General features: G+C 52.2%; 1 protein-coding gene across 1 annotated transcript in view; it reads right to left on the bottom strand.

Moving 5' to 3' along the window:
- LOC139239078 (melanoma-derived growth regulatory protein-like) overlaps positions 1 to 15,337 on the bottom strand; it is a 131,953-nt gene that overhangs the window by 116,256 nt on the left and 360 nt on the right. The window contains exon 2 of the mRNA XM_070867592.1: positions 10,216 to 10,349. Within this exon, the coding sequence (XP_070723693.1) occupies positions 10,216 to 10,349 (134 nt within the window). The remainder of the gene's footprint in view (positions 1 to 10,215; positions 10,350 to 15,337) is intronic.

Below are 15,337 nucleotides of genomic sequence, written 5' to 3' on the forward strand. Positions count from 1 at the left end.
ACCGGTCAGATTCACACGGGCACTGGTCAGTATCACACAGACACCGGTCAGTTTCACACAGACACCGGTCAGTCCCAAAGACACCGGTCAGTTTCGCACAGACACCGGTCAGTCCCACAGATACCGGTCAGTCCCACAGACACCGGTCAGATACACACGGGCACTGGTCAGTATCACACAGACACCGGTCAGTTTCACACAGACACCGGTCAGTCCCAAAGACACCGGTCAGTTTCACACAGACAGCGGTCAGTCTCACAGACACTGGTCAGTTTCACACGGACACAGGTCAGTATCACACAGACACCGGTCAGTTTCACACAGACACAGGTCAGTCCCAAAGAGACCGGTCAGTTTCACACAGACACCGGTCAGTCCCACAGATACCGGTCAGTCCCACAGACACCGGTCAGATTCACACGGGCACTGGTCAGTATCACACAGACACCGGTCAGTTTCACACAGACACCGGTCAGTTTCACAAACACCGGTAAGTCTCACGCAGACACCGGTCAGTCTCACACAGACACCGGTTAGTTTCACAGACACACCGGTCAGTCCCAAAGACACCAGTCAGTTTCTCACAGACACCGGTCAGTCGCACAGACACCGGTCAGTCTCACACAGACACCAGTCAGTCCCACAGACACTGGTCAGTTTCACACAGACACCGGTCAGTTTCACACAGACACCGGTCAGTCCCAAAGAGACCGGTCAGTTTCACGTAGACACCGGTCAGACCCACAGATACCGGTCAGTCCCACAGACACCGGTCAGATTCACACGGGCACTGGTCAGTATCACACAGACACCGGTCAGTTTCACACAGACACCGGTCAGTTTCACAGACACCGGTCAGTCCCAAAGAGACCGGTCAGTCCCACAGACACCGGTCAGTTTCACACAGACACCGGTCAGTTTCACAGACACCGGTCAGTATCACACAGACATCGGTCAGTTTCACACAGACACCGGTCAGTCTCACAGACACCGGTCAGTTTCACACAGACACCGGTCAGTCCCACAGACACCGGTCAGTCTCACACAGATACCGGTCAGTCCCACAGACACTGGTCAGTTTCACACAGACTCCAGTCAGTCTCACACAGACACCGGTCAGTCCCACAGACACTGGTCAGTTTCACACAGACACCGGTCAGTTTCACAGACACCGGTCAGTCCCAAAGAGACCGGTCAGTCCCACAGACACCGGTCAGTTTCACACAGACACCGGTCAGTTTCACAGACACCGGTCAGTATCACACAGACATCGGTCAGTTTCACACAGACACCGGTCAGTCTCACAGACACCGGTCAGTTTCACACAGACACCGATCAGTTTCAGACACCGGTCAGTTTCACACAGACACCTATCAGTTTCACAGACACCAGTCAGTTTCACACAGACACCGGTCAGTCTCACACAGACACCGGTCAGTTTCACATTCACCGGTCAGTCTCACAGACACTGGTCAGTTTCAGACAGACATCGGTCAGTTTGACAGACACCGGTCAGTTTCACACAGACACCGGTCAGTTTCACAGACACCGGTCAGTCTCACACAGACACCGGTCAGTTTCACAAACACCGGTCAGTCCCACAGACACCGGTCAGTTTCACACAGACATGGGTCAGTCCCACAGACACCGGTCAGTTTCACACAGACACCGGTCAGTCTCACGCAGACACCGGTCAGTTTCATAGAGACCGGTCAGTTTCACACAGACTCTGGTCAGTCTCACACAGACACCGGTCAGTCCTACAGACACCGGTCAGTCTCACACAGACACCGGTCTGTTTCACAGAAACCGGTCAGTCCCAAAGACACCGGTCAGTTTCACACAGACACCGGTCAGTCCCACAGACACCGGTCAGTTTCACAGACACCGGTCAGTTTCACACAGACACCAGTCAGTCCCACAGACACCGGTCAGTCCCACAGACACCGGTCAGTCTCACACAGATACCAGTCAGTCCCACAGACACTGGTCAGTTTCACACAGACTCCAGTCAGTCTCACACAGACTTCGGTCAGTCCCACAGACACCGGTCAGTTTCACACAGACACCGGTCAGTCCCAAAGACACCGGTCAGTTTCACACAGACACCGGTCAGTCCCACAGATACCGGTCAGTCCCACAGACACCGGTCAGATTCACATGGGCACTGGTCAGTATCACACAGACACCGGTCAGTTTCACACAGACACCGGTCAGTCCCAAAGAGACCGGTCAGTTTCACACAGACACCGGTCAGTCCCACAGACACCGGTCAGTCTCACACAGATACCGGTCAGTCCCACAGACACTGGTCAGTTTCACACAGACTCCAGTCAGTCTCACACAGACACCGGTCAGTCCCACAGACACTGGTCAGTTTCACACAGACACCGGTCAGTTTCACAGACACCGGTCAGTCCCAAAGAGACCGGTCAGTCCCACAGACACCGGTCAGTTTCACACAGACACCGGTCAGTTTCACAGACACCGGTCAGTATCACACAGACATCGGTCAGTTTCACACAGACACCGGTCAGTCTCACAGACACCGGTCAGTTTCACACAGACACCGGTCAGTTTCAGACACCGGTCAGTTTCACACAGACACCTATCAGTTTCACAGACACCAGTCAGTTTCACACAGACACCGGTCAGTCTCACACAGACACCGGTCAGTTTCACATTCACCGGTCAGTCTCACAGACACTGGTCAGTTTCAGACAGACATCGGTCAGTTTGACAGACACCGGTCAGTTTCACACAGACACCGGTCAGTTTCACAGACACCGGTCAGTCTCACACAGACACCGGTCAGTTTCACAAACACCGGTCAGTCCCACAGACACCGGTCAGTTTCACACAGACATGGGTCAGTCCCACAGACACCGGTCAGTTTCACACAGACACCGGTCAGTCTCACGCAGACACCGGTCAGTTTCATAGAGACCGGTCAGTTTCACACAGACTCTGGTCAGTCTCACACAGACACCGGTCAGTCCTACAGACACCGGTCAGTCTCACACAGACACCGGTCTGTTTCACAGAAACCGGTCAGTCCCAAAGACACCGGTCAGTTTCACACAGACACCGGTCAGTCCCACAGACACCGGTCAGTTTCACAGACACCGGTCAGTTTCACACAGACACCGGTCAGTCTAACACAGATACCGGTCAGTCCCACAGACACTGGTCAGATTCACACAGACAACGGTCAGTCTCACACAGACACCGGTCAGTCCCACAGACACTGGTCAGTCTCACACAGACACCGGTCAGTTTCACACAGACACCGGTCAGTTTCACAGACACCGGTCCGTCCCAAAGACACATGTCAGTTTCACACAGACACCGGTCAGTCCCACAGACACCGGTCAATTTCACAGACACCGGTCAGTTTCACACAGACAGCGGTCAGTCTCACAGACACCGGTCAGTTTCACACAGACACCGGTCAGTCCCACAGACACCGGTCAGTTTCACACGGACACAGGTCAGTATCACACAGACACCGGTCAGTTTCACACAGACACCGTTCAGTCCCAAAGAGACCGATCAGTTTCACACAGACACCGGTCAGTCCCACAGACACCGTTAAGTCCCACAGACACTGGTCAGTTTCACAGACACCGGTCAGTTTCACACAGACAGCGGTCCGTCTCACAGACACCAGTCAGTTTCACACAGACACCGGTCAGTCCCACAGACACCGGTCAGTTTCACACGGACACCGGTCAGTCCCACAGACACCGTTCAGTTTCACAGACACCGGTCAGTTTCACACAGACAGCGATCCGTCTCACAGACACCGGTCAGTTTCACACAGACACCGGTCAGTCCCACAGACACCGGTCAGTCCCACAGACACCGGTCAGTTTCACAGACACCGGTCAGTCCCACAGATACCGGTCAGTCCCACAGACACCGGTCAGATTCACACGGGCACAGGTCAGTATCACACAGACACCGGTCAGTTTCACACAGACACCGGTCAGTCCCAAAGAGACCGGTCAGTTTCACACAGACACCGGTCAGTCCCACAGATACCGGTCAGTCCCACAGACACCGGTCAGATTCACACGGGCACTGGTCAGTATCACACAGACACCGGTCAGTTTCACACAGACACCGGTCAGTCCCAAAGACACCGGTCAGTTTCGCACAGACACCGGTCAGTCCCACAGATACCGGTCAGTCCCACAGACACCGGTCAGATACACACGGGCACTGGTCAGTATCACACAGACACCGGTCAGTTTCACACAGACACCGGTCAGTCCCAAAGACACCGGTCAGTTTCACACAGACAGCGGTCAGTCTCACAGACACCGGTCAGTTTCACACGGAACAGGTCAGTATCACACAGACACCGGTCAGTTTCACACAGACACAGGTCAGTCCCAAAGAGACCGGTCAGTTTCACACAGACACCGGTCAGTCCCACAGATACCGGTCAGTCCCACAGACACCGGTCAGATTCACACGGGCACTGGTCAGTATCACACAGACACCGGTCAGTTTCACACAGACACCGGTCAGTTTCACAAACACCGGTAAGTCTCACGCAGACACCGGTCAGTCTCACACAGACACCGGTTAGTTTCACAGACACACCGGTCAGTCCCAAAGACACCAGTCAGTTTCTCACAGACACCGGTCAGTCGCACAGACACCGGTCAGTCTCACACAGACACCAGTCAGTCCCACAGACACTGGTCAGTTTCACACAGACACCGGTCAGTTTCACACAGACACCGGTCAGTCCCAAAGAGACCGGTCAGTTTCACGTAGACACCGGTCAGACCCACAGATACCGGTCAGTCCCACAGACACCGGTCAGATTCACACGGGCACTGGTCAGTATCACACTGACACCGGTCAGTTTCACACAGACACCGGTCAGTCCCAAAGACACCGGTCAGTTTCACACAGACACCGGTCAGTCCCACAGACACCGGTCAGTCCCACAGACACCAGTCAGTTTCACAGACACCGGTCAGTTTCACACAGACAGCGGTCAGTCCCACAGACACCGGTCAGTTTCACAGACACCGGTCAGTTTCACACAGACAGCGGTCCGTCTCACAGACACCGGTCAGTTTCACACAGACATCGGTCAGTCCCACAGACACCGATCAGTTTCACACAGACACTTGTCAGTTTCACACAGACACTGGTCAGTCTCACACAGACACCGGTCAATTTCACACAGACACCGGTCAGTCCCACAGACACGGTCAGTTTCACACAGACACCGGTCAGGTACACACAGACACTGATCAGTTTCACACAAACACCGGTCAGTCCCAAAGACACCGGTCAGTTTCACACGGACACCGGTCAGTATCACACAGACACCAGTGAGTCTCACAGATACCGGTCAGTTTCGCACAGACACCGGTCAGTCTCACAGACACCGATCAGTTTCACAAAGACAGCGGTTAGTCTCACAGACACCGGTCAGTTGCACACAGACACTAGTCAGTCCCACAGACACCGGTCAGTTTCACACGGACACCAGTCAGTATCACACAGACACCGGTCAGTCTAACAGACACCGGTCAGTTTCACACAGTCACCGGTCAGTTTCACAGGCACCGGTCAGTTTCACACAGACACCGGTCAGTCTCACACAGATACCGGTCAGTTTCACAAACACCGGTCAGTCTCACAGACACCGGTCAGTTTCACACAGACACCGGTCAGTTTCACAGACACCGGGCAATTTCACACAGACACCGGTCAGTCTCACAGACACCGGTCAGTTTCACACAGACACCGGTCAGTCCCACAGACACCGGTCAGTTGCACACAGACACCGGTCAGTCCCACAGACACCGGTCAGTCTCACACAGATACCGGTCAGTCCCACAGACACTGGTCAGTTTCACACAGACTCCAGTCAGTCTCACACAGACACCGGTCAGTCCCACAGACACTGGTCAGTTTCACACAGACACCGGTCAGTTTCACAGACACCGGTCAGTCCCAAAGAGACCGGTCAGTCCCACAGACACCGGTCAGTTTCACAGACACCGGTCAGTATCACACAGACATCGGTCAGTTTCACACAGACACCGGTCAGTCTCACAGACACCGGTCAGTTTCACACAGACACCGGTCAGTTTCAGACACCGGTCAGTTTCACACAGACACCGGTCAGTCTCACACAGACACCGGTCAGTTTCACATTCACCGGTCAGTCTCACAGACACTGGTCAGTTTCAGACAGACTTCGGTCAGTTTGACAGACACCGGTCAGTTTCACACAGACACCGGTCAGTTTCACAGACACCGGTCAGTCTCACACAGACACCGGTCAGTTTCACAAACACCGGTCAGTCCCACAGACACCGGTCAGTTTCACACAGACATGGGTCAGTCCCACAGACACCGGTCAGTTTCACACAGACACCGGTCAGTCTCACGCAGACACCGGTCAGTTTCATAGAGACCGGTCAGTTTCACACAGACTCTGGTCAGTCTCACACAGACACTGGTCAGTCCCACAGACACCGGTCAGTCTCACACAGACACCGGTCTGTTTCACAGAAACCGGTCAGTCCCAAAGACACCGGTCAGTTTCACACAGACACCGGTCAGTCCCACAGACACCGGTCAGTTTCACAGACACCGGTCAGTTTCACACAGACACCAGTCAGTCCCACAGACACCGGTCAGTCTAACACAGATACCGGTCAGTCCCACAGACACTGGTCAGTTTCACACAGACACCGGTCAGTCTCACACAGACACCGGTCAGCCGCACAGACACTGGTCAGTCTCACACAGACACCGGTCAGTTTCACACAGACACCGGTCAGTTTCACAGACACCGGTCCGTCCCAAAGACACATGTCAGTTTCACACAGACACCGGTCAGTCCCACAGACACCGGTCAATTTCACAGACACCGGTCAGTTTCACACAGACAGCGGTCAGTCTCACAGACACCGGTCAGTTTCACACAGACACCGTTCAGTCCCAAAGAGACCGGTCAGTTTCACACAGACACCGGTCAGTCCCACAGACACCGTTAAGTCCCACAGACACTGGTCAGTTTCACAGACACCGGTCAGTTTCACACAGACACCGGTCAGTCCCAAAGACACCGGTCAGTTTCACACAGACAGCGGTCAGTCTCACAGACACCGGTCAGTTTCACACGGACACAGGTCAGTATCACACAGACACCGGTCAGTTTCACACAGACACCGGTCAGTCCCAAAGAGACCGGTCAGTTTCACACAGACACCGGTCAGTCCCACAGACACCGGTCAGTCTCACACAGATACCGGTCAGTCCCACAGACACTGGTCAGTTTCACACAGACTCCAGTCAGTCTCACACAGACACCGGTCAGTCCCACAGACACTGGTCAGTTTCACACAGACACCGGTCAGTTTCACAGACACCGGTCAGTCCCAAAGAGACCGGTCAGTCCCACAGACACCGGTCAGTTTCACACAGACACCGGTCAGTTTCACAGACACCGGTCAGTATCACACAGACATCGGTCAGTTTCACACAGACACCGGTCAGTCTCACAGACACCGGTCAGTTTCACACAGACACCGGTCAGTTTCACAGACACCAGTCAGTTTCACACAGACACCGGTCAGTCTCACACAGACACCGGTCAGTTTCACATTCACCGGTCAGTCTCACAGACACTGGTCAGTTTCAGACAGACATCGGTCAGTTTGACAGACACCGGTCAGTTTCACACAGACACCGGTCAGTTTCACAGACACTGGTCAGTCTCACACAGACACCGGTCAGTTTCACAAACACCGGTCAGTCCCACAGACACCGGTCAGTTTCACACAGACATGGGTCAGTCCCACAGACACCGGTCAGTTTCACACAGACACCGGTCAGTCTCACGCACACACCGGTCAGTTTCATAGAGACCGGTCAGTTTCACACAGACTCTGGTCAGTCTCACACAGACACCGGTCAGTCCCACAGACACCGGTCAGTCTCACACAGACACCGGTCTGTTTCACAGAAACCGGTCAGTCCCAAAGACACCGGTCAGTTTCACACAGACACCGGTCAGTCCCACAGACACCGGTCAGTTTTACAGACACCGGTCAGTTTCACACAGACACCAGTCAGTCCCACAGACACCGGTCAGTCTAACACAGATACCGGTCAGTCCCACAGACACTGGTCAGTTTCACACAGACACCGGTCAGTCTCACACAGACACCGGTCAGTCCCGCAGGCACTGGTCAGTCTCACACAGACACCGGTCAGTTTCACACAGACTCCGGTCAGTTTCACAGACACCGGTCCGTCCCAAAGACACATGTCAGTTTCACACAGACACCGGTCAGTCCCACAGACACCGGTCAATTTCACAGACACCGGTCAGTTTCACACAGACACCGGTCAGTCTCACACAGACACCGGTCTGTTTCACAGAAACCGGTCAGTCCCAAAGACACCGGTCAGTTTCACACAGACACCGGTCAGTCCCACAGACACCGGTCAGTTTCACACGGACACAGGTCAGTATCACACAGACACCGGTCAGTTTCACACAGACACCGTTCAGTCCCAAAGAGACCAGTCAGTTTCACACAGACACCGGTCAGTCCCACAGACACCGTTAAGTCCCACAGACACTGGTCAGTTTCACAGACACCGGTCAGTTTCACACAGACAGCGGTCCATCTCACAGACACCGGTCAGTTTCACACAGACACCGGTCAGTCCCACAGACACCGGTCAGTTTCACACGGACACCGGTCAGTCCCACAGACACCGGTCAGTCCCACAGACACCGGTCAGTTTCACAGACACCGGTCAGTTTCACACAGTCAGCGATCCGTCTCACAGACACCGGTCAGTTTCACACAGACACCGGTCAGTCCCACAGACACCGGTCAGTCCCACAGACACCGGTCAGTTTCACAGACACCGGTCAGTCCCACAGATACCGGTCAGTCCCACAGACACCGGTCAGATTCACACGGGCACAGGTCAGTATCACACAGACACCGGTCAGTTTCACACAGACACCGGTCAGTCCCAAAGAGACCGGTCAGTTTCACACAGACACCGGTCAGTCCCACAGATACCGGTCAGTCCCACAGACACCGGTCAGATTCACACGGGCACTGGTCAGTATCACACAGACACCGGTCAGTTTCACACAGACACCGGTCAGTCCCAAAGACACCGGTCAGTTTCACACAGACACCGGTCAGTCCCACAGATACCGGTCAGTCCCACAGACACCGGTCAGATTCACACGGGCACTGGTCAGTATCACACAGACACCGGTCAGTTTCACACAGACACCGGTCAGTCCCAAAGACACCGGTCAGTTTCACACAGACAGCGGTCAGTCTCACAGACACCGGTCAGTTTCACACGGACACAGGTCAGTATCACACAGACACCGGTCAGTTTCACACAGACACCGGTCAGTCCCAAAGAGACCGGTCAGTTTCACACAGACACCGGTCAGTCCCACAGATACCGGTCAGTCCCACAGACACCGGTCAGATTCACACGGGCACTGGTCAGTATCACACAGACACCGGTCAGTTTCACAGGGACACCGGTCAGTCCCAAAGACACCGGTCAGTTTCACACAGACACCGGTCAGTCCCACAGACACTGGTCAGTCCCATAGACACCGGTCAGTTTCACAGAGACCGGTCAGTTTCACACAGACAGCGGTCCGTCTCACCGACACCGGTCAGTTTCACACAGACACCGGTCAGTCCCACAGACACCGTTCAGTTTCACACGGACACCGGTCAGTTTCACACAGACATCGGTCAGTCCCACAGACACCGATCAGTTTCACACAGACACTTGTCAGTTTCACACAGACACTGGTCAGTCTCACACAGACACCGGTCAATTTCACACAGACACCGGTCAGTCCCACAGACACGGTCAGTTTCACACAGACACCGGTCAGGTGCACACAGACACCGGTCAGTTTCACACAGACACCGGTGAGGTACACACAGACACCAGTCAGTCTTACACAGACACCGACCGGTCAGGAACACACAGACACCGACCGGTCAGGAACACACAGCCCAAACGCAGACACCAGACTGACCCTCGGCCCAAACACTGTCACTGGGCACCACTAGTGCCCGGGTCGATGCCAGAGACAAATGGTCCCATGAGGCAGCAGTCACCGAGCACCGAAACACAAACTGTGTGGAGACTCTGTCTCAGGCTCACCGTCCCTTGCCAGAAATTGCGTCCCCTCCCTTTGAGTTTTCCATACACATAAACGATCTGTCCTTGACGGATGTTGATGAACCTGCAGTCTGGACGTGTGTAATCTGCCAGCGCTCGAGCCATTGAAATGGGATCTGGAAGAAAAACAGAAGGCAGGATGTTTAAACAGAGTGCGCAGTGTCCCAGGCCAGGCACAGCTGGCTCTGAGTGAGGCCCAGAATAAGCCAGCCATTATTGAGCAGTGCTCTGAGTGCAGGAAAATGTCAGACAGGGTCCCTGCTCCTGATCTCCATCCAGCGCACATATTTGAATGTTGGGGGAGGGCAAGATGTGTCTTGGCTGTGACAATCCTTGAAGAGAATACGCCTGCCAAGACTAATACAAAAGCAAAATACTGCGGATGCTGGAAATCTCAAAGAAAAACAGAAAATGCTTGGAAGTACTCAGCGGGTCGGGCAGCATCTGTGGAGAGAGAAACCGAGTTAACGTTTCAGGTCGATGACCTTTCGTCAGGACTGGAAAAAGGTGGAGATGTAACAGGTTTTAAGCAAGTGCAGGGGGCGGGGAAAGTGGGGGAGGGGAGGGAAGAACAAAAGGGAAGGCCTGTGATAGGGTGGAAAGCAGGAGAGATTAAATGGCAAAAGGAAGGATGGTGCAAGACAGAAGGAGATGGTAATGGGCTAAGTAAAGTAACAGAAGATGGGTCTAGGGGAGGTGGAAAGATCGTCAACAGCTGCCATGTGAGAAATGGGGGCAGGGGTTAAGGTCTGAAATTGTTGAACTCGATGTTGAGCCCAGAAGGCTGTAAAATGCCTGAACGAAAGATGAGCTGCTGTCCCTCGAGCTTGCGTTGAGCTTCGTTGGAACAGTGCAGGAGGCCGAGGACGGAGAGGTCAGAGTGCGAGTGGGACGGAGAATTAAAGTGACAGGCGACCGGAAGCTCAGGGTCACCGTTACGGACTGAACGGAGGTGTTCCGCAAAGCGGTCACCCCAATCTGCGTTTGGTCGCCCCAGTGTAGAGGGGACCACATCGTGAGCAGCGAATACAGTGTACTGAATCGCTGTATAAGTACAAGTAAAATGGGGAAAGGGCGGGGGCATGGAGGTGGGGGCGGGGCGTACCAGCTGAGAGCCGGCACAGGCTCGATGGGCCAAATGGCCTCCTTCTGTGCTGCAACCGTGCTATGATTCCATTCTATAAAAGCTGCCAATGCTCTGTGTCTCGGCCCACATGTCAAGAATGGTGAGGTAACTAAGGCCAGCCGTGGAACTGTTTCGTCCGCACAGAGACACAAGCCAGTGATGGACTGACATCATAGAATCACAGAAATTTACAGCGTGGAAGGAGGCCATTTCAACCCATCGTGTCCGTGCCGGCTGACCAAGAGCTACCCAGCCTAATCCCACTTTCCAGCTCTCGGTCCGTAGCCCTGTAGGTTACGGCACTTCAAGTGCACATCCAAGTACTTTTAAAAGGTGGTGAGGGTTCCTGCCTCTACCACTCTTTCAGGCAGCGAGTTCCAGACCCCCACCACCCTCTGGGTGAAGAAATTTCCCCTCAAATCCCCTCTAAACCTCCACCCAATTACTTTAAATCTATGCCCCCTGGTTGTTGACCCCTCTGCTAAGGGAAACAGGTCCTTCCTATCCACTCTATCTAGGCCCCTCATAATTTTATACAGCTCAATAAGGTCTCCCCTCAGCCTCCTCTGTTCCAAAGAAAACAAACCCCAGCCTATCCAAACTTTCCTCAGAGCTATAATTCTCCAGTCCAGGCAACATCCTCGTAAATCTCCTCTATACCCTCTCTAGTGGGATCACATCTTTCCAGAATGTCCAGCAAAGTTGCCCGCTTCCTACAGCAATGCACGGACCACAAAATAGACGAGGATTAGAAACATAGAAACATAGAAAATAGGTGCAGGAGTGGGCCATTCGGCCCTTCTAGCCTGCACCGCCATTCAATGAGTTCATGGCTGAACATGCAACTTCAGTACCCCATTCCTGCTTTCTCACCATACCCCTTGATCCCCCTAGTAGTAAGGACTTCATCGAACTCCTTTTTGAATATATTTAGTGAATTGGCCTCAACAACTTTCTGTGGTAGAGAATTCCACAGGTTCACCACTCTCTGGGTGAAGAAGTTCCTCCTCATCTCGGTCCTAAATGGCTTACCCCTTATCCTTAGACTGTGTCCCCTGGTTCTGGACTTCCCCAACATTGGGAACATTCTTCCTGCATCTAACCTGTCTAACCCCGTCAGAATTTTAAACGTTTCTGTGAGGTCCCCTCTCATTCTTCTGAACTCCAGTGAATACAAGCCCAGTTGATCCAGTCTTTCTTGATAGGTCAGTCCCGCCATCCCGGGAATCAGTCTGGTGAACCTTCGCTGCACTCCCTCAATAGCAAGAATGTCCTTCCTCAGGTTAGGAGACCAAAACTGTACACAATACACAATGCCCTGTACAACTGTAGCAACACCTCCCTGCCCCTGTACTCAAATCCCTTCGCTATGAAGGCCAACATGCCATTTGCTTTCTTAACCGCCTGCTGCACCTGCATGCCAACATTCAATGACTGATGTATTATGACACCCAGGTCTCTTTGCACCTCCCCTTTTCCTAATCTGTCACCATTCAGATAATAGTCTGTCTCTCTGTTTTTACCACCAAAGTGGATAACCTCACATTTATCCACATTATACTTCATCTGCCATGCATTTGCCCACTCACCTAACCTATCCAAGTCGCTCTGCAGCCTCATAGCATCCTTCTCGCAGCTCACACTGCCACCCAACTTAGTGTCATCCGCAAATTTGGAGATACTACATTTAATCCCCTCGTCTAAATCATTAATGTACAGTGTAAACAGCTGGGGCCCCAGCACAGAACCTTGCGGTACCCCACTAGTCACTGCCTGCCATTCTGAAAAGTCCCCATTTACTCCTACTCTTTGCTTCCTGTCTGACAACCAGTTCTCAATCCATGTCAGCACACTACCCCCAATCCCATGTGCTTTAACTTTGCACATTAATCTCTTGTGTGGGACCTTGTCGAACGCCTTCTGAAAGTCCAAATACATCAACTGGTTCTCCCTTGTCCACTCTACTGGAAACATCCTCAAAGAATTGCAGAAAATTTGTCAAGCATGATTTCCCTTTCACAAATCCATGCTGACTTGGACCTATCATGTCACCTCTTTCCAAATGCACTGCTATGACATCCTTAATAATTGATTCCATCATTTTACCCACTACCGATGTCAGGCTGACCGGTCTGTAATTCCCTGTTATCTCTCTCCCTCCTTTTTTAAAAAGTGGGGTTACATTGGCTACCCTCCACTCGATAGGAACTGATCCAGAGTCAATGGAATGTTGGAAAATGACTGTCAATGCATCCACAATTTCCAAGGACACCTCCTTAAGTACTCTGGGATGCAGTCCATCAGGCCCTGGGGATTTATCGGCCTTCAATCCCATCAATTTCCCCAACACAATTTCCCGACTAATAAGGATTTCCCTCCTCCTTACTAGACCCTCCGACCCCTTTTATATCCGGAAGGTTGTTTGTGTCCTCCTTAGTGAATACCGAACCAAAGTACTTGTTCAATTGGTCCGCCATTTCTTTGTTCCCCGTTATGACTTCCCCTGATTCTGACTGCAGGGGACCTGCGTTTGTCTTTACTAACCTTTTTCTCTTTACATATCTATAGAAACTTTTGCAATCCGTCTTAATGTTCCCTGCAAGCTTCTTCTCGTACTCCATTTTCCCTGCCCTAATCAAACCCTTTGTCCTCCTCTGCTGAGTTCTAAATTTCTCCCAGTCCCTGGGTTCGCTGCTATTTCTGGCCAATTTGTATGCCACTTCCTTGGCTTTAATACTATCCCTGATTTCCCTTGATAGCCACGGTTGAGCCACCTTCCCTTTTTTATTTTTACGCCAGACAGGAATGTACAATTGTTGTAGTTCATCCATGCGGTCTCTAAATGTCTGTCATTGCCCATCCACAGTCAACCTCTTAAGTATCATTCGCCAATCTATCCTAGCCAATTCACGCCTCATACCTTCAAAGTTAGCCTTCTTTAAGTTCTGGACCATGGTCTCTGAATTAACCGTTTCATTCTCCATCCTAATGCAGAATTCCATCATATTATGGTCACTCTTCCCCAAGGGGTCTCGCACAACGAGATTGCTAATTAATCCTCTCTCATTACACAACACCCAGTCTAAGATGGCCTCCCGCCTAGTTGGTTCCTCGACATATTGGTCTAAAAAACCATCCCTTATGCACTCCAGGAAATCCTCCTCCACCGTATTGCTTCCAGTTTGGTTAGCCCAATCTATGTGCATATTAAAGTCACCCATTATAACTGCTGCACCTTTATTGCATGCACCCCTAATTTCCTGTTTGATGCCCTCCCCAACATCACTACTACTGTTTGTAGGTCTGTACACAACACCCACTAACGTTTTTTGCCCTTTGGTGTTCTGCAGCTCTACCCATACAGATTCCACATCATCCAAGCTAATGTCCTTCCTAACTATTGCCTTAATCTCCTCCTTAACCAGCAATGCTACCCCACCTCCTTTTCCTTTTATTCTATCCTTTCTGAATGTTGAATACCCCTGGATGTTGAGTTCCCAGCTCTGATCATCCTGGAGCCACGTCTCCGTAATCCCAATCACATCATATTTGTCAAAGTGAAATTAGCTGCTGTGTTTTGTAATTCGGTTAGTTTCTCCCACCAGTGGAAATGACCTCTCTGGATTGACTCGATCAAACATGAGGAGTTTTGATAGAGTAAATAAGGAGAAATTATTTGCACAGGCAGCAGGGTCGGTAAGCAGAGGACACAGATTTAAGATAATTGGCAGAAGTACCAGAGGGGGAAAATGAGACATTTATTTTTACGCAGTGAGTTGTTGTGATCGGGAATGCGATCCGGAGGGCGGTGGGAGCAGATTCAATAGTAACTTTCAAAAGGGAAGTGGATACATACTTGAATGGGAAACGTTTGCAGGGCTATGGGGAGAAAGCAGGGGGAGGGGGTCGGGCACTGGGACTAACTGGACAGCTCTTTCAAAGGGCCGGCACAGACTCGATGAGCCGAATGGCCTCCTT

This window comes from Pristiophorus japonicus, chromosome 26 (genome assembly GCF_044704955.1).
Source record: "Pristiophorus japonicus isolate sPriJap1 chromosome 26, sPriJap1.hap1, whole genome shotgun sequence".
Lineage (NCBI taxonomy): Eukaryota > Metazoa > Chordata > Chondrichthyes > Pristiophoridae > Pristiophorus > Pristiophorus japonicus.